General features: G+C 36.8%; 1 protein-coding gene across 1 annotated transcript in view; it reads left to right on the plus strand.

Moving 5' to 3' along the window:
- The first annotated feature begins 368 nt into the window (after positions 1-368).
- Positions 369-18392, plus strand: part of LOC138649373 (mucin-5AC-like) — a 45586-nt gene continuing 27562 nt past the window's right edge. The window contains exons 1-29 of the mRNA XM_069739724.1: positions 369-467; positions 3962-4060; positions 4241-4303; positions 4786-5047; positions 5286-5400; positions 5530-5620; positions 6042-6148; positions 6479-6695; positions 6867-6992; positions 7928-8045; positions 9540-9678; positions 9898-10008; positions 10525-10594; positions 10681-10818; positions 10902-11066; positions 11172-11266; positions 11388-11514; positions 12319-12574; positions 12672-12718; positions 13529-13629; positions 14153-14304; positions 14410-14548; positions 14638-14748; positions 15098-15277; positions 15416-15655; positions 16448-16604; positions 16757-16885; positions 17040-17184; positions 17333-17379. Coding sequence (XP_069595825.1) covers positions 407-467; positions 3962-4060; positions 4241-4303; positions 4786-5047; positions 5286-5400; positions 5530-5620; positions 6042-6148; positions 6479-6695; positions 6867-6992; positions 7928-8045; positions 9540-9678; positions 9898-10008; positions 10525-10594; positions 10681-10818; positions 10902-11066; positions 11172-11266; positions 11388-11514; positions 12319-12574; positions 12672-12718; positions 13529-13629; positions 14153-14304; positions 14410-14548; positions 14638-14748; positions 15098-15277; positions 15416-15655; positions 16448-16604; positions 16757-16885; positions 17040-17184; positions 17333-17379 — 3808 coding nt within the window. The 5' untranslated portion in view covers positions 369-406. The remainder of the gene's footprint in view (positions 468-3961; positions 4061-4240; positions 4304-4785; positions 5048-5285; positions 5401-5529; positions 5621-6041; positions 6149-6478; positions 6696-6866; positions 6993-7927; positions 8046-9539; positions 9679-9897; positions 10009-10524; positions 10595-10680; positions 10819-10901; positions 11067-11171; positions 11267-11387; positions 11515-12318; positions 12575-12671; positions 12719-13528; positions 13630-14152; positions 14305-14409; positions 14549-14637; positions 14749-15097; positions 15278-15415; positions 15656-16447; positions 16605-16756; positions 16886-17039; positions 17185-17332; positions 17380-18392) is intronic.

The raw sequence follows: 18392 nt of genomic DNA on the forward strand, positions 1-18392 counted from the left end.
TATTAGCCATTTTACAGCGGAGCAGTATTTTACATAATGTTGTACTACAGGCATTTTTAATATAAAAGTTTCACAAATTAACAAAGAGTTAATGATGATGTATGTATTAGGCCAAATCAATACAGATAAGGACACAATCTATTTCTACAGGTCGTGAAATGCATGTGAAAGAGGCATATCATAGCCAAATACACACGCATAGAGTATACAGTCCACACCTTATTCCAGCATCCTCCTGTGCACCTTCAGCTAGAGGAAAAAAACTGCAGCTCCACCCTAATTACCTGTGTGGAGCAATCCTGGAACAGTGCCGAGTTGCTTTTAAAAGTGTATATAAAGATCACCACCAGACTGACCAACCCGTTCCTTGCCTCTCCTCCGCAGTAGTGCCACAGCTACTAAGAAAATGGGAACCTTCCATAGGCTCCCGCTGTGGATCCTACTGGTCATCTTGGGCCCATTGAATGGTAAGTATTTTATTCTAGGGAAAATAATTATTATTCTTAATAACTGGAGATACAAACTCTGCATATTACATTTTTCCAATCATTTATTGAAAGCGTTCACATATTCTATTTTAAAGTTTATGGATCATAAATCTTGTTGTATATGATAAAAATCAGATATTTGAAATCTTTGAAAGAGTAAGAGGAAAATCTACAGGTTGCATTGTACCTATATATATTTAAAACTGTCAGAGCTGTCAAATATTGGCTGATAAGTATTGTATTACTGCATAACAAGCATTATCTATAGATTCTGCTATTCTACTACTTTCTTTACCATTTATTATTATTTTACCCCAATTTGTAACCGTACATGAAACATATAAGTGTATTGTTCACCTGTTTTCACATTGTGTCTACATCTACAATGAGATTTTTTTATTTTTTTCAGTAAATCTGTGTAGAATTATAATAAATTGCATGTTATAAAATGTTGCAAACTTCATTCTTGCGTGTACAGTTCGTGGACCAACCCTGTAATAGTTTTTATAGCAAAGGATAGGAGAAATAAACGTTATAATATTAATAAAGAATAGATTTAATAAATCAACCCTTACATTTGAATAATAAGCCATTATTAAACAGTTTATCTGCATCTTTAAAATAATGATAACATCAAATGACTCAGCTCAGCTGAAATCTCAGTGAAAGTGTATCTTATTTCCAAGCAACAAAAGCTCCGAAAACAGGTGTATGATTACATCGCAGCACATCTAGGCATGAGTTATAGGAGAACATGTGTAATATTGAGCTTTTTTTTCAACACCATTTGCGCAAGAGAAAATGAGAAAATCAAAAAAACCTAAGTGTGTTTAGATTTGATCTTCAAACTGTTTAGATAACAGATTGGTTTTACTTGTGGGCCACTCATATTGCTTTAAGTTTTCTCTTGTGACATCTTAATTTGACAAAACGCAATGCTTTAAATGTCTAATATTAATAAGAGGTTCTTGTTCACTTAGGTTAGGTTCACACATACAGTGTGTTCTGTCGAGCATTATGTTAAAAATTCTGTTGGAATCCCCCCAAAACTTGACATTGCCTCAATGGAGCCATTTAATCAAATAAAGCCAACAGAGTCACTATATGGCCTCCAACCTGGCAATATTTGACTTTTTTTAACTTAAGAAAATGTGATAGGGAAAAGAAGAATACTGTCAGGATATAGGCTTTGTCAGCTTCACCTAAGTGAATGGCACAGTTGGGGCTATGTAAGGTAATGGCACAGTTGGGGATATGTAGGAGAATGGCACAGTTTGGGCTATGTAGGTGAGTAGCACAGTTTGTGCTATGTAAGGTAATGGAACAGTTGGGGCTGTGTAGGAGAATGGCACTGTTCGGTCTATGAAGCTGAGTAAGACAGTTGTGGTTATGTAGGTGAATGGCACAGTCGTGGTTATGTAGGTGAATGGCACAGTTGGGGCTATGTAGGTGAAAGGCACAGTTGGGTCTTCTCTTGATTTCCAGTTGAAATCCAATATTTCAGGGATTCTGACGGACACCTAGACATAACGCTAGACAGAGAGCTTTGTATAAGTGTGAACCTACCGATATAGTTGCATTGTTAGACATAGGTCTTATTATGTGCACTCTAGAAGATGTTATTTAAGACTAGCCAAATATTTGTTTGCATATGTTGACATTTAAAGGAATATATTATAGATTATTAAAGTGGGTAATACCAAACTCTACTACTGGAGAGAAACATAGATGCAAGAAGGGTAATAGAAAATTATACTTGTTGGACTTATGTAGGTCGATGGCACAGTTGGGGTTATGTAAGGTAATGGAACAGTTGGAGTTATATAGGTGGATGGCACAGTTGGGGCTATGTAAGGTAATGGTACAGTTGGGGTTATGTAAGGTAATGGCAAGATTGGGGCTATGTAGGTGAGTAATACAGTCGTGGTTATGTAGGTGAATGGCACAGTTGGAGCTATGTAGGTGAATGGCACAGTTTGAGCTATGTAGGTTAATGGCACAGTTGGGGCTACGTAGGTGAAAGGCACAGTTGGGGCTATGTAGGTGAAAGGCACAGTTGAGTCTTCTTTTGAGTTCCGGTTGAAATCCAGTAGTTCAGGGATTCTGACCAACACCTAGACATAACGCTAGACGAAGAGCTTTGTATAAGTGTGAACCTACCGATATAGTTGCATTGTTAGACATAGGTCTATTATGTGCACTCTAGAAGATGTTATTTAACCCCTTAATGACAGCCAATACGTCTTTTAACTGACCTGAGTTGGTTAACAGAGTGTGAGAGCTTCCTCTTTATCCCAATTGGTGCCCTCAGATCTTGATTTTGTGGTCCTGATGTTTGCGATGGCAATTCACGACCAAATAGCGGCCTTAGAGTCTGCCGGCTGTAGTAATCTGTTCAGAAGTTAGAGGCATTTAGGTGGTAAAAATACACATTTTCATTTCTGTCATACCACTTTGCATTAATTCCTGTAAAGCACATGAAGGGTTAATAAACTACCTGACTGCAGTTTTCAATATGTCAGGGGGTGCTGTTTTTAAAATGGTATCACGTTTGTGGGTTTCCCAATATGTGAGACCCCTAAAGTCACTTAAAACATGGATAAGTCCCTAAAAAAAACTTTTTTGTAAATTTCCTTGAAAAAAATGAAAAATTGCTGCTACATTTTTAAACCTCCTAAAATGCTAACAAAATAAAATAACATTTTACAAATGGTGCTGATGTAAAGCCGACATGTGGGAAATGTTATTTATTAATGGTTTGCTGTGGTATGACCATCTGGATTAAAGGGATAATCATTAAAATTTTGAAAATTGCTAATTTTTTAACATTTTTCTCAAATGTTTGATAATTTTTATAAATAAACACAAAACATATTGACCTAAATTTACCATTATCATAAAGTATAATGTGTCACGAAAAAACAGTCTCAAAATCAGTGGGATTTGTTGAAGTATTGCAGAGTTATTACCACATAAAGTGACACTAGTCAGATTTAACAAAATTGGCTCCGTCACTATTAAGGCTAGCCAAATATTTGTTTGCATATGTTGACATTTACAGGAATATATTATAGATTATAAAATTGGGTAATACCAAACTCTACCACTGGAGAAAAACATAGATGCAAGAAGGGTAATAGAAAATCATACTTTTTTCCTTTGTTCTCCCTATTCTGAATCCAAGATAGGCATGCTTCACAGTAGTACACTAAAGTCTCAATGTTGTTTCTTGTTCCTCTAATGCTAGATAGAAAAGAAATTCTACTTTAGTATACAAGCTTGTAATGTAACATATTTTGGTTTTAATTTTACTAATATATGTAGTTGTAACAAGCTATAAGCTGTAATAAACTTGATCTTTGATATTCATTTTTACGGTTAACTTTAATCAGTTCTACGCAAGAAATCTGCAATATGTCTTCCTTTTTAAAATGCAATTTTGTTAAATGTATATTTATTTTATTTTTTCCTAGCTCAAGACTATGGAGACTACAATGTCGGTGAGACAATTGACTACAACGTTGATGAGACAATGCAAGGACAGCAACATCAGGAGCACGAACAACCAACCAGTAAGTGTTAGTTATCAATATCATATACTTCTAATATATATATATCAAGATAATGGTTGCAAAATAGTACACTATGCCAACATGTTAGAATATTTACTAGGAAGTATATGTGAAGCATCAATGACATAGACACCAAACATTATATGTTGCTCTCCTAACATCCTCTCAAATTATTTGTAGTGTTATTAACTGGACCTCCAAGAATATCAGTGATCCCAGTGGCATCAAACACTGTAGTGAGAGGTAAGTCAATGAGCTTACATTAATATTCTACAAGTATGCTAGAAATTTGGTAAACTCCCATTATGCATTTACTACTCAAAGTCATATAAATCATTAAGGCGAGTGCTAGGGGGCCGCTTGGGAGATAGGGCAGAGTCAAGATAGTCCCCATTTCCTTTGATGTTGAATTTTGAGAGCCTGTGAAGGAAACCTATAAAGGAGTCTTCCCTACAGACACAAAACGAGAATTATGGAAATGGATGAGGAGGGCAACTAAGTACCAACTTCTTCCATCTTGGTATGACCAAGTTTCATAAGGGGTGCAAAGTTAATTCACTTCTTCCTCTAAAGTCAGTATATCCCTCCTACTATTATGAAAGTTATCAGAATATCATTTGTGCTCATGTTTAACTGATGCATCAATTTTTAAATTTTTGACATAATTTACTTGCTGGTACAAATATTACCTGCAATCATAGTTACATTAATATTTTTACTTGCAGCTATCAACACAGCTCACAATAACAGAGTTTGCAGCACCTGGGGGAACTTCCACTTCAAGAACTTTGATGGAGACATATTCTACTTCCCCGGGACTTGTAACTATGTCTACGCATCTCACTGTCATAATACATATGAGGACTTCAACATCCAAATCCGTCGTGCTGTTGTGGACAAGACTCCAGTGATTGACAAAATCACCATGAAACTTGATGGACTTGCAGTGCAGATCAACCGCAATACCGTCTCAGTAAATGGAAAAGAGTGAGTGTCCTTATTATTCTAAAAATATGTAGAATTGAGAGTCCTCAGTGGTTGATACCTTTTAATGGCTAACTGAAAAATGGTAACAAATTGCAAGCTTTCGAGAATACACAGGTCTCTTCATCGGGCAAAGACTAAATTGGACTAAAGACTTATTATTCTAGTGTGCTAATGAAAAATTAGAAATAATGTGAATGTCATGCTTTGTATTAACTGCTGATCTCCTGTTCTTGTTCAGAGTCCTGCTGCCTTTCACTGGTTCTGGCATTCAGATTGAGAAACATGGTGTATATCTCTCAGTGACCTCCAAGCTTGGTCTGGTCTTCATGTGGAACGATGATGATAGTCTGCTGGTAAGAGCATCAAATTGATATATTGACATATCTCCAGTATTGTAGAAGGTGGACAGGTGTAGAAGAATTTATCTTGACCTGTAATATTATGTGCTTAACAAGATCTTTTATTTTTACCTTTTTGTGCAGCTGGAACTGAGTGAAAAGTACGCCAACCAGACCTGTGGGTTGTGTGGGGATTTCAATGGCATCTCTATCTACAATGAGTTCATTTCCAATGGTTAGATTTTATGCTTTCTCTTATAACACACTTGTATTATATATGATTTTTCAAGTAATATTTTAAAAGAGGTTGTCTGGTCTTGAACTACAAGTGTGCAGTCACTTTATGTCAATGTAGACTTCTGCATCTTCACATCGCATGCATATACTTGAGGTCACATAACCAGTCTTCCCAGCGCCGGCACCGAAGAATCCTCACAGCGTGCTGTGCACGCAATGGGAGGATGCACAAGTTTGAAGACACATAGAATGGCTTCAAACTTGCAGTTTATGACTGAAAAACCTATTTAATGAACACAGATTACTCTCACCCATCAATATGCATGTGTGCAAATGATACAGAGTCCACCATGCATTAAGCAATTCTTGTCTTACACATGGCAAGCTTAGATTCATCTTATAATAAATCATGTCTGTAGGAATGCAAATCACAGAATCCCAGTTTGGAAATCTCCAGAAGTTGGATGGACCCACAGAACAGTGCCAAGATGTGCTTCCTACACCCAAGAGCAATTGTACTGATTATGTAAGTAGAAGATCATAGCCATGGCTTTTGTGTTAAAGCAACTCATCCATTGCTAAAAGTATGAAAGAAAATCTTCTATAGATGATCTGTCTTTATAGGCATCATAGAGGGATGTTCATTCTTAGGACCATTTCTATTAGCTACAATGAAAGTCTGCAGTATTCTCCTTTCATAGGTGATATCGTGGATTTTCTTCCACCCTAATTGAGCAAATATGTTAAGACAAGATTTATATATTTGGAGCTTATGCAGCAACATAAATGTTTTTGGAAACAATTCAGTCACATTCACTTTTTAGGAGTCTTTAAGAGCCTCTTTTTTGTATGACAGGAGAACATCTGCGAGTCGATTCTTCTGGGTGGAACATTCTCAAAATGCCATTCCTTGGTGGCTGTCGATCAATACATTGAAGCTTGTGTGCAAGACCTGTGCCGGTGTGATAGCGATACTGTTGCTCATTGCTTGTGTGATACATTTGCTGAGTACTCCAGGCAATGTGCTCATGCTGGAGGTGAACCAGAGAACTGGAGAAATAAAGATCTGTGCCGTAAGTATCTTCTGCAGTTGTATTTGCACAGATACAAGAATTTTGTACAATGTGTGCAAAAAAACATTGTAATAAAGGTGACAGTTGTAGATTCTCTGACCTTGCTCATTAGGTACAAGGGACTTTATCATTGACACGAGCAGTAATATACCACTTTTTTCATTTTTTTAGCTAAATCATGTCCATACAACATGCAGTACCAGGAATGTGGATCTCCATGTGCGGACACTTGCACCAACCCAGAGAGAAGTACTTTATGTGAAAATCACTGCTTAGAAGGCTGCTTCTGCCCTCCAGGTATGTATTTTCTATATTATAAAGGGCAAGATATTAGCAAAGTTGCTTTAAATCTTTTACGATGTAAGGAAAGGATGCTTTGCTTTCAAATCAATGCAATTATTTCATGCTTAATCCTAAAGTGACACTGTTAGAACTGAGTGGAATGTGCAAAATTCAAATTCGCCAGATCACACAAATTCGCAAGATCACACACATTTTCCTTGGAAATTTGCAGCAAAGTTGTTATCTGCAAATTGAAAATCCCTTATTAGGCATAATAAATCTAAGATGTAGAAAATAAGAAATAATACTTACACTCACCTTACCACTCACCTCTCCTGTCCACTAAACTCTTCACTATACCCTGTATAGTCCTTGGTGTATCTTCTTATCAGCTCTGCTGTTTTCGTAAGTCTTGGACCTCTTCATAGTAGGCCAAGACTTCTGAATCTCATGAGCCTTGAGACTTTTTTACACAACTACGTCATGATGTCATGACTTCACGACGTGTGGTGTGACATGCGCGGAAACATCCCGGAACCTCATCAGAGTCAGAAGTCTTGGCCTAGTGTCAAGATGCCCATGTTTTTAGTACGCAATGACAGTGATAGAAAGATGCGTCAAGGACCAAATGCGGAACAGTGAAGATCAGAAAGGTCAGAGAGGTGAACGGTATGATGAGTTTTAAGTAATTTTTTTTAAATGTTTCCCTTTTATGGCTCTTTACGGTGGAAGCAAATTGCTAAAAAAAATCTGAATTTTGGTGAATGTGGATTTCTAAAATTTTCAATTCCACTCGAATACATTCACTCATCTCTCATATTTAAGGTTGCTGTCTTTTGGAGAAGACCTAACTGTGTTCCAAGGAACCCAAATTAGTTTCATGGAACCCAGTTTGGAAAGAAAATGACCTCCTCTTGGGAAAAATCACCTTATTTTTCTGTTTGTTGTAGGTACCATTTTTGATGACATCAACAACTCCGGTTGTGTCCCACTTGAACAATGTGCATGTACATTCAACAGTAATAGCTATGCTGCCGGAACATCATACAGCACAATCTGCAGCACTTGGTGAGTACATATTATGGCTTAATAACAAAAAATGATGTGCACCAGTTCCAAACATCTCAATATCATCATTAGATGATTGGATTGAAATGATCCACAGGGCCATAGTATCATGTTATCCAGCTTCCGGTGCCAAAGAAATGGTGTCCAAATAGTCACGTTATGAGTTGTAGCTGCATTGAATATTTACAGACAGTGGTATCAGCGGAGAGCTGTCCTTTTCCCAAACGGGTGGTGTGTAATATGAATTTGTAGCCAATCATAATATTAGCCTGCACTCGGATAAATAACAACACCCTTCAATCAAACATTAGGTGATTAAGTGCAAACTCTTCTCTTTGATTGATAGATAAGTAATAGGACATTGAGGGCTTGTAAGACATCGCCACCCTGATATGCATTGTTCACCACTTGGCTCTAATCTTTTGAGTGTTGATTTTGGCTTAGAGAGATAAGAACTGGTTCTTGGAGATTGTCAACTTTGCATTACCTCTCTATACATTTTGGAAGAAGGCCACCTAAACCACCAAACGTTATTTAATACAAAATTCTAACTTCCTACCAAAATATGATAGCATTTAAATCCTTGACATTTTTTGTAGCCCCTCTAGTTGAAGTCCTTAGGGCAATTGTGTATGAAAGTTGTAGCAATTCATAATCACTATTCTAGCAGTTTGTTAACATTGTTTATAATTATAATTATTCAATCTCATAAAAGCAAAAATATATTCTTTATTTAAAAAAAAAATAACATAAGAAAACAGCTCAAAATCCTTGTAATTTGGATCTAGATGCCAAGCTGCCCCCTGGACAAACGTGTGTTAGGTAGACATTGTGTTTTCTTTACAATCCTTGGTGGTGTCAATAACGTTGTTTTAGAGCTTGTTCACACTCCTGTGTGGGTCTAAAAATCTTCATTCTTTTGTTCATTTTCAGACCCCCTGATATGAAGTGTGCAGGGGGATCCAAGTTTCAGATCTTTATGTTGTGGGAATGTCTCTCCCAGTAATATAGGTTGGATGTGATGGATGTTAACTCCAGCACTCCATTTATTTCCTCTTCATGTGCTTTCCTACTTCTCTAAAGCCTATTTTATCTGTCCTCACTGAGATTGTACATTCTTTCTCCCCTCTCCACACTGAAGAGATCTGTGTGCAGCCGGCTAGCCCAACCTGCTGCTATGTATAACACTGAGAGTAGGGAAGGGAGGGAAAATATAGAGACCTGAAGGCTTTGACAGATTTGTAACATTTTTGTGAAATATTTAGCTTTATAAAGGACTTAGGGACTGTTGTAGTAAAAATTTGCAAAGTTGGTTAACTTTCCATTCCTGGAAGAAAATGAACAATAATAAAAAATTGTGCAATGGTATGTGTAGCTATTAATGAGTACCTTTTGTTCAAAAACCCACCAAGACAGGCCATTATATATGTGTTTTAGACTTGTTGTCTATTATTTTGTATCTGTGTGACACTGGGTTACTTGTATTTTGTGCAGTTTGTGTGCAGGAGGAAAGTGGATCTGCAATAACTTGCCATGCCCTGCAACCTGCTCTATTAATGGAGGATCACATATTACAACTTATGATCAAAGTCATTACAACATACACGGAGACTGTAACTACGTGCTGACTAAGGTGAGGCAAGGCAATCCGCGACTAGTTTGTCTAAGAGCAACACAATTATGATAAGTAATTGACAATATACTGATGATTGATAGATAGATAGAATCTATCTATCTATCTATCTATCTATCTATCTATCTATCTATCTATCTATCATGAAAGGTCTATTGTCATGCCGCACCATAGCATCAATATGTTGTGTAACATTGAATATCATTTTTTACCATACAGGACTGCAATGGAAATTCTTTTATCATATTGACAGAGCTGCGTAAATGCGGTTTGACCGAAAGTGAGACTTGCCTTAAGAGCGCTACTGTTATCATTAATGGAGGAGAAACAGTAAGTAACAATCAAGCAGAGTTTCCCAGAATCCAGTAGAATGCCTATTTCCGTGTTCTTATACGCAATCAAAAAATTGCTTGCACACTCATTTTCACTAGTGTTACATAAATCTCACTGTGCCCGATATTCGATTTTCAGCATTGCTATTATTCCTATGTAGAGCGCATATATATATTGCTCATTTGCTTTTTTTTTGTTGCTTATCTTAATGTGTGTATTATCTCTGAAGCATATATTTCTAGTGAATGCCCTTACTTGATAGTCACCTGACCTTTATGTCCCCCAATAATTGCTATGATTAAGGGTATGCAGAACTGACAGTATCTCAGGCGCTTACGGTGGCCCACATGTTGTGAAAGAACTGCAATAAAACCTCTTAGTACAGCAAGTTATATGTCTAATTTTCCACTTTGTAGGCTATGGACCTTTAATGGTCACTCAATATTGATTTTTAGAAGAATGTTGGGCGTGTATCTTCTTCTTTACCAATCTCCTCTCTTCTTACCTAAACAGATCATTGTAATCAAGCCTTGTGGTAGTGTCTTTATAAACAGCGTCTATACTCTGCTGCCGATATCTGCAGGTAGGATATCACATTGAAATTATCTGGTGATAATTGTGGTAATTTCATCTGCCAAGTTTTTTAAATTGTACCACCTTTTATTTCAGCCAATATAACCATCTTTAGACCTTCATCGTTCTACATTATTGTTGAGACAAACTTAGGAGTACAAGTGGTGGCTCAGCTGACCCCATTTATGCAGGTTTACGTGGCATTGAACCCATCATACAAGGGTCAGACATGCGGTAGGTTTGACTTTCCTTTAATGATCCTAAATTTGCAATCGTAGTTTGGAGGACATTCTTCTTATAGATGTTCATCTTCTTAGGTCTCTGTGGAAACTTCAATGACAAGCAGTCAGACGACTTCCAGACCATCAGTGGTGTCATTGAAGGCACAGCTGCGTCCTTTGCCAACACATGGAAGACCCAAGCAGACTGTGTAAATGTAAAGAATGTCTATGAAGATCCTTGCTCTCTGAGTGTTGAAAATGGTAAGATTGGCATCAATTATGTTGCCGATGAGGAAACTGTGGTTAGAGTTGAATTTTTAATTAATGAACATATTGTATTATATTTGCTATTCTCCTATATTACAGAGCAATATGCCCAGCATTGGTGCGGTCTTATATCCGATCCATCTGGTCCATTTGCTGCCTGCCATGCTACTATCAATCCACAGGTTTACCAACAGGTAAGGTTATCCCATTGGAGTGTATGACAAATGGAAAAATGTATTATTGATCATTTAAGAGGAGGTCATGAAAATATATGTAATTTACAATCATCGATAACTATGGTTTTGTTTTTCTCAGAATTGTATGTTTGACACCTGCAACTGTGAGAAAACTGAAGAATGCTTGTGTGCATCTCTATCAGCCTACGTACACGCCTGTGCGGTCAAAGGAATCATATTGACCGAATGGAGAAGTGATGCCTGCAGTAAGTCTTTGCGAAATAAATATAACGCATGCGCCTAGAGATCCAAAGAGATTAATGGCTTGATATACCAATTCTCAAAAGAACCTGACTCTAATCTTTACACAAAAACAGCACTACCTTTTTTCTCATGAAGAAGCTAAGTCCCATTAACGTATTATATAAGCGTTCATCCGATTTAATAACGAATCAGACAAATGTAAATATGCAAAATAAATATTTAGTTGAGATGCACAACTTCACAATAAAAATAAAAGATAATAGTAAAAACAAGGAACAATGAAAGCAAGGGGAGGTCGATGAGAGACAAAGAATGATTACAATGCAAAGGGTAGCCCCCAGATAGCAAAATACTAACAAGGAGTAATGATAACAGGTATGTATAGGCACTGATAAATACACAAATTAGATAACGATGCAATTCTGTGAGTTAGATATATAAAGATTTGGTGCAATGTAATGCACAAAAAATAAAACAAATAGTGAAAAAGTAAGATACAAAATACTTAGACCCACCCCCAGAAATAATAATAAAATGTGTCATCACATAGGCCTCCTCAACAGATCCCGACGCGCGTTTCTACCCTACTTCATCTGGGGCTCAAAGCGCTATGACCCATTAATGTGTTGAGTGTGCAGCTGCTGTACCGAACACAAATTATTGTGCTAGAATCTTTTCATAAAAATTATCTTACAGAAACGTTTTGAAATTGATTGATTCACAGAAACCTTAACTTCCACTAATAATATATAGATTTAAATTTTCACATATATTATCCATTTTTAATAGCTCTTTTTCATACACAGTTAAATACATGAACAACTGCCCCAAAACATTGAGCTACACCTACTCTACCAGCACTTGCCAGCGCACATGCCGATCCCTGAGTGAGCCTGATGTCACCTGCAGCATCAAATTTACCCCTGTGGATGGCTGCACTTGTGCGAAAGACTTCTACATGGATGACAGCGGCAAATGTGTTCCTGCCAAAGCTTGCCCATGTTACTTTAAAGGTTCCGCTGTACCTTCTGGAGAAGTTGTCCATGACAATGGGGTCATGTGGTGAGTGTGCATAACCATACAGATGAGCATTTTACACCAATTATAACACAACTACTGCAATTAGAAAAATATGATTTTAATATTCTCTCATTTACAGCACTTGCAATCTGGGAAAACTCACCTGCATTGGAACAGTTGAACCAAGTAAGAACATTAATTTTTCAACCTTCTTATAGCTATAACTTTACTATCCTGCACCTGAGACATGGGAAATTTCTCTTACAATGCTAGATGAATCATACATGGATTTTTTTAAGAGCTCTGCATTGCATCATTTTGCATATGCCTACAGGAGGCGGACCCTCAAACACAGTCTACTACATCTGAGTGTACACCTCCTGTAGTCGTGCACTCCGGAAAATGATGCACGGCATAGCGCATGTTAGCTCTGTTGTCACCATTACAGTCTATGGTCCCGTCTGTGCATGAGTCCAAACCCTGTTTTGAGGGAGATTTGGGACATATGACCCAACGAAGACACAGATGTGATAACACCCTTAAAAAATCCAATTTTTACAATATCGAGAGTTAATGGGAAGTGGTTGGTCCCCACTTTTTCAAAAGGTTTAATAATACTGAAATTCAGGAAAATTGTGCACATTTTTACGCAAATCTACACTTTCAAATAGCCATCATATAATTTTCAGATCGGTCCAACATATGTCAAATGTATTAATAGGCATGTGCTAGTGAACTTCAGTGCTTTTTTATACCGGTATATGAAATATAGATTATAATCAATCTACTTAATAGATTTTCTGCCATAGCCCTGTATATCCATACAATGGCCAACACATAAATGCTTTCAGGCACCCCACTTTTACCCTGATGCTCTACCACTGTTGTATTATTCTCATGAAGTTCCTTATTTTGCCATAATATTTCTCATTATCGTTCTAATTTATTTCACATTTCTATCCTATTGGAATACTTATCTGTATCTTATGTTTTCAGCTTGCACTGCTCCTATGGTTTATTTTGATTGCAAGGATGCTTCAGTGGGGACCAAGGGTGCGGAATGCCAGAAGAGTTGTCAGACCTTGGATATGGCTTGTGTGAGTATTTCTGACAGATGAGATGCAAAGAAAAATTAATTAAATATAAAACATGCTAACTCTATAAAGTTTCTAATAAGGAAATAATCCACTTGTATTTTAACATAACACATTAATGAGAACCCCAGTTTTCTGATAGAGCACTTTAATTGGCCTGTATAGGCAAAAAGTTCATTTAGAATGTTCTCTCCGCCCGCAGTCACCATCAGAGGAAGCTTAATAGCTAACTGCATGCTGGTTTATTATTGAATTCAATGTATGAGTGGTATGATGGAAAGGAGGCATCCATGCTGTCTAATGAATATTGTCGATAAGAATTATTTTATGTCAGAGGCTAGAGTAGTGAGATTATGGCAGTATCTAACCCAGGATGTTGGAGGATTTGTTAAATGCTTGAAAGTCATGTAGATGCCTTCATGGAAGCATATTACAAGTTTTGTGTACTAAATTATTGGAGATGGGTTCTTCATCCATATTACATGTGTTATGATAATTAAACATTTTTTTAAATTATATTTTACAGTACAGTGCAAAATGCGTATCGGGCTGTGTGTGCCCTGCAGGACTGGTCTCAGATGGCAAAGGCAGTTGCATCAATGAAGAAGAGTGCCCATGTATTCACAATGATGCCACATATCAACCTGGCGAGAAGATTAAGATGAAATGCAATACTTGGTAAGAGAATTCATTTCTGGTCAAGAATAAACAAACCCTACCAAACTTTCATACCTAAAATTCTGTGGGAAGTGTCATTTTTCATTTTTCCTTATATGTTAACAGTACCTGCAAAGACCGTATGTGGGAATGTACCAAGGAACCCTGCCTGGCTACCTGTGCTGTATATGGTGATGGACATTACATTACCTTTGATGGAAAACGCTACAGCTTTAATGGAGACTGTGAATATACACTTGCCCAGGTAAAATAAAATATATGACATGAGCCTATATACTGTATTTGTGCTCATTAATTTGCTTAATATATATATATCTATTCTGGGAATTTTAGGATCACTGTGGCAAAGATGGAAGCAGCAACAGCTTCAGAGTCATCACTGAGAACATCCCATGTGGAAGCACTGGAACCACTTGTTCTAAAAGCATTAAAGTCTTCCTGGGGGTAAGAAAAAAATGTATAGATAAAAGCTTGAGACATGTTAAGAACTATTACCCAGATCTAAGGATTTCATACAGATGGCAAACATACGTGGGTTCCCTATCTACATAAAATCTCCCACTACCTGAACATGACCCATCAATAAATTTTATGGATGGTCATTCTCACAGTACTGTCATCCTGAATTGGCAAAACCAGATGGCCTCTAAGGTTTCCAAGATGTAGATCTGTGTGATCAGTTGATTGCCATCTTAAGCAAAAGGGTTGTTGGGACTGTCATGAGACATCTTCTTTAGCAGATGGGTGCTTTGCATGGATTGTCATGAACTAGAAATTCATTTTCCATTTGCAGACCTTTGAGTTAATTCTTACTGAGGAGCACATTGAAGTGGTAGAACGAGGAATCGGAAAAGTCGCTCCATACAAAGTCAGGAATATGGGAATTTACCTGGTCATTGAAACTGATAATGGTCTCATACTCATGTGGGACAGAAAGACCAGCATTTTCATCAAGCTCAGTAAAGACTTTGAGGTAAAACTTCTATGGGCATCATTCTGCTTCAGTAGTTTCTTTTTTCTTTTCTTCATATGAAGGACAATATAGACCGACTCGTAGAATGTCAACGTCAATGATTTAAACCTTACTAAATTGTATATATCAATATTACAGGGAAAAGTTTGTGGTCTATGTGGAAATTACGATGGCGATGGAAACAATGACTTCACCACAAGAAGTCTGTCTGTGGTTGGAGATGTTACAGAGTTTGGAAACAGCTGGAAGATGTCACAATCATGCCCTGATGCCAATGTACCCAAAGATGCCTGCAGTGCCAACCCCTACAGGAAATCCTGGTCACAGAAACAATGTAGTATCATCAACAGTAAAGCCTTTTCTGCCTGCCATGCTCAGGTAGGAGCTCAATAGTATTTCAATTACTTTTTACTTTCTTAATTTACTTCTGTATTTTCCATTTCTATTGCATATCGTGATTTACTTAGTACAATGTTGGTTAACTCGACTCCGTAGATCTCCCAACTTAAGCTGAATGTTCCTATTTATCACTAACTCAAATTTGAACTTTGAAAATTCTAGAAAAGAGAATACAGTGATACATAACTTGCTATCACAACAAGCTCATTATAATACACTATCGCTTTAGAGACTAAAAATTGCCTGATTTTTACTAATACCTTATTGCAAAAATGCCTTTAAGCTAAAAGTACATGCATTTAAGTTTGAGATGATCTCAACATCAAGAATAACTTCATGGATATAGATATAATTTAGGCTGGCTCTAGATATTAACAACAAAAAAATCATAAGAACCTGAAGATTTTGGTGGCATCAACTCAAATGGGTTGGAGGACTCTCTGGATCTCCCCAATTGCAGATGTTATGAGGATTGTTCATATTGGTTTTCAACATGCCCTTTTCCTTGGGAGAGAAGCTGCATAAGGAGGGCTCTGGCAGTGGTTTATCTCCATTTTTTTATGTAATCAGCATGCACAGAGTTGGGGGGACATTTATCTCTTGTGTATGACTTCTTCAAATCAACAGAAGCTTAAAAAGTCACAATGAGGTGGTAGAAAAAAAACATTAAACACAAACAAGAAAATTGTAAATTAGAGAATACTAGAATTTATATCAAGGTTTCAGTATCCAAATCAATTTAAAAAAATATATAATTTATTAATTTTTCAGATTGACCCCTCTAAGTACTATGAAGCTTGTGTCACAGATTCTTGCGCTTGTGATTCTGGTGGAGACTGTGAATGTTTCTGTACAGCGGTGGCAGCTTACGCCCAGGCATGTGGAGAATTTGGAATCTGTGTTAGCTGGAGATCCCCCAACATCTGTCGTGAGTAGTATAATTATACACAATGTCATGTTCTAATTAGCTACTTTTCACGGTCATCATTTTCCATAGAATTTATTATCATTTATATATAAATATTTGTTTATTTATTTAGGTGTTTATATGTAAACCAAGATTTTTGCTTTGTTCTCTAGCTCTTTTCTGCGATTATTACAACCCTGAAGGAGAGTGTGAGTGGCACTACAAACCTTGTGGAGCTCCATGCATGAAGACCTGTAGGAACCCAACTGGGAGATGTGTGCATGATCTATCTGGTTTAGAAGGTATGAGAACATCTCACATTTCAACTATAATCTACTATCAACTATAATCTTATAATATTATTATGTCCAGCATTATCACATGATGAAGATGGTGTCTACCTGATCTCCATTTTTGGTAATCTAACACCACTTTTATTTTCTCGTAACTGATTAGGATGTTACCCAAGTTGTCCGGCAGAGAAACCATTCTTCGATGAGGAAGACATGAAGTGTGTGTCTCAGTGTGGCTGCTATGATGATGAAGAAAAGCACTATAAAGTTGGAGAAGATGTGCCTACCACTGAGAACTGTAAGACCTGGTAAGTGATCCGGCTGACAGTTTATAAAAAGGAATATATTACTATCGAAATATAATATATAGGAACTTATACGTAATTTATACCTTACTTCTTCTAAAGTATCTCTACCTACTCATGCTTAAAAAATCCTGAATTTTTCTATCTACAGCAAATGCAGTATGTCAGGACTCGTAGAATGCAAGTATCAGAAAGAAGGTAAATGTTCATTTCTATATAAGAATATACAAATAACTATGTAAATCTATGTCAGCCACAGAATATTCCCAAAGAAATAAATTAATATTTATAATTGTTGCTTACAGCAATATCTGGTTGACTATGTTGGAACACTGGGTAAACACTGTTGTCCTTATATCTGACTTTCGCCCCAAAGATTATATATATATATATATATATATATATATATATATATATATATATATATATATAATTTCACATTTACATTTTTTCACATAAAGCACATTTTTTGTATCTGAAAAGATCCACATTATTTAATCTGTTATTTTCTTAATATATCCTTGTAGTGACTAGAGTTGATTTTCTGGTACATAGTTCACAATCATATCATAACGTTCTGTCTGCAGCCATCACTTCAGCCAATAACGAGATAGTATTCAGTAAGCTCAGTTTCTCCCCCTAGTGGTGACTTCAGGCAGAGAGAATCTTGTGAATGAACTCTCAGCATTTGGAGCTCTGTATCAGGAAACACCTATACTCTACGGATAGAATAATGTGGTAATCTTAGCTTACGTGATATAAAGATACATTTAGTTATAATTATTGAATCGCATCCTGTATATGTCATTGGTTTTTTTTATAGGTTCGTTTATTCATTCATTTCCTGGAGTTTATATGGTGCTGCAAATGTTGCTATTTTTACACATTCTTTTTGTTCCTGTCAAAACTAAAATTCCTTTTTCCCTAACTCACAAATACTTAAAGGGGTTATCCAGACTGGTGTAAATAGACAAAAAAAATTCAATAATTGCCTCCAGGACTTGTGCTGCTCTTCTATACTCAACACTGTGTCCTTCACTGGTCTCCTGAATTCCGTTTCTGGAGGAGCACAGTTCTTTTGAGGCTTGGATGGAATGTGAAGGCTGCAGCCAATCGGTAGTTGCTGATTGGTTGCACCAGTCTTTTGACATCTCCAGCTGGAAGAGGAGGTCAGGATGTCTGGTTGGCTGATTTAAATAGACCATTAAATG

Source organism: Ranitomeya imitator, chromosome 9, assembly GCF_032444005.1.
Source record: "Ranitomeya imitator isolate aRanImi1 chromosome 9, aRanImi1.pri, whole genome shotgun sequence".
NCBI lineage: Eukaryota > Metazoa > Chordata > Amphibia > Anura > Dendrobatidae > Ranitomeya > Ranitomeya imitator.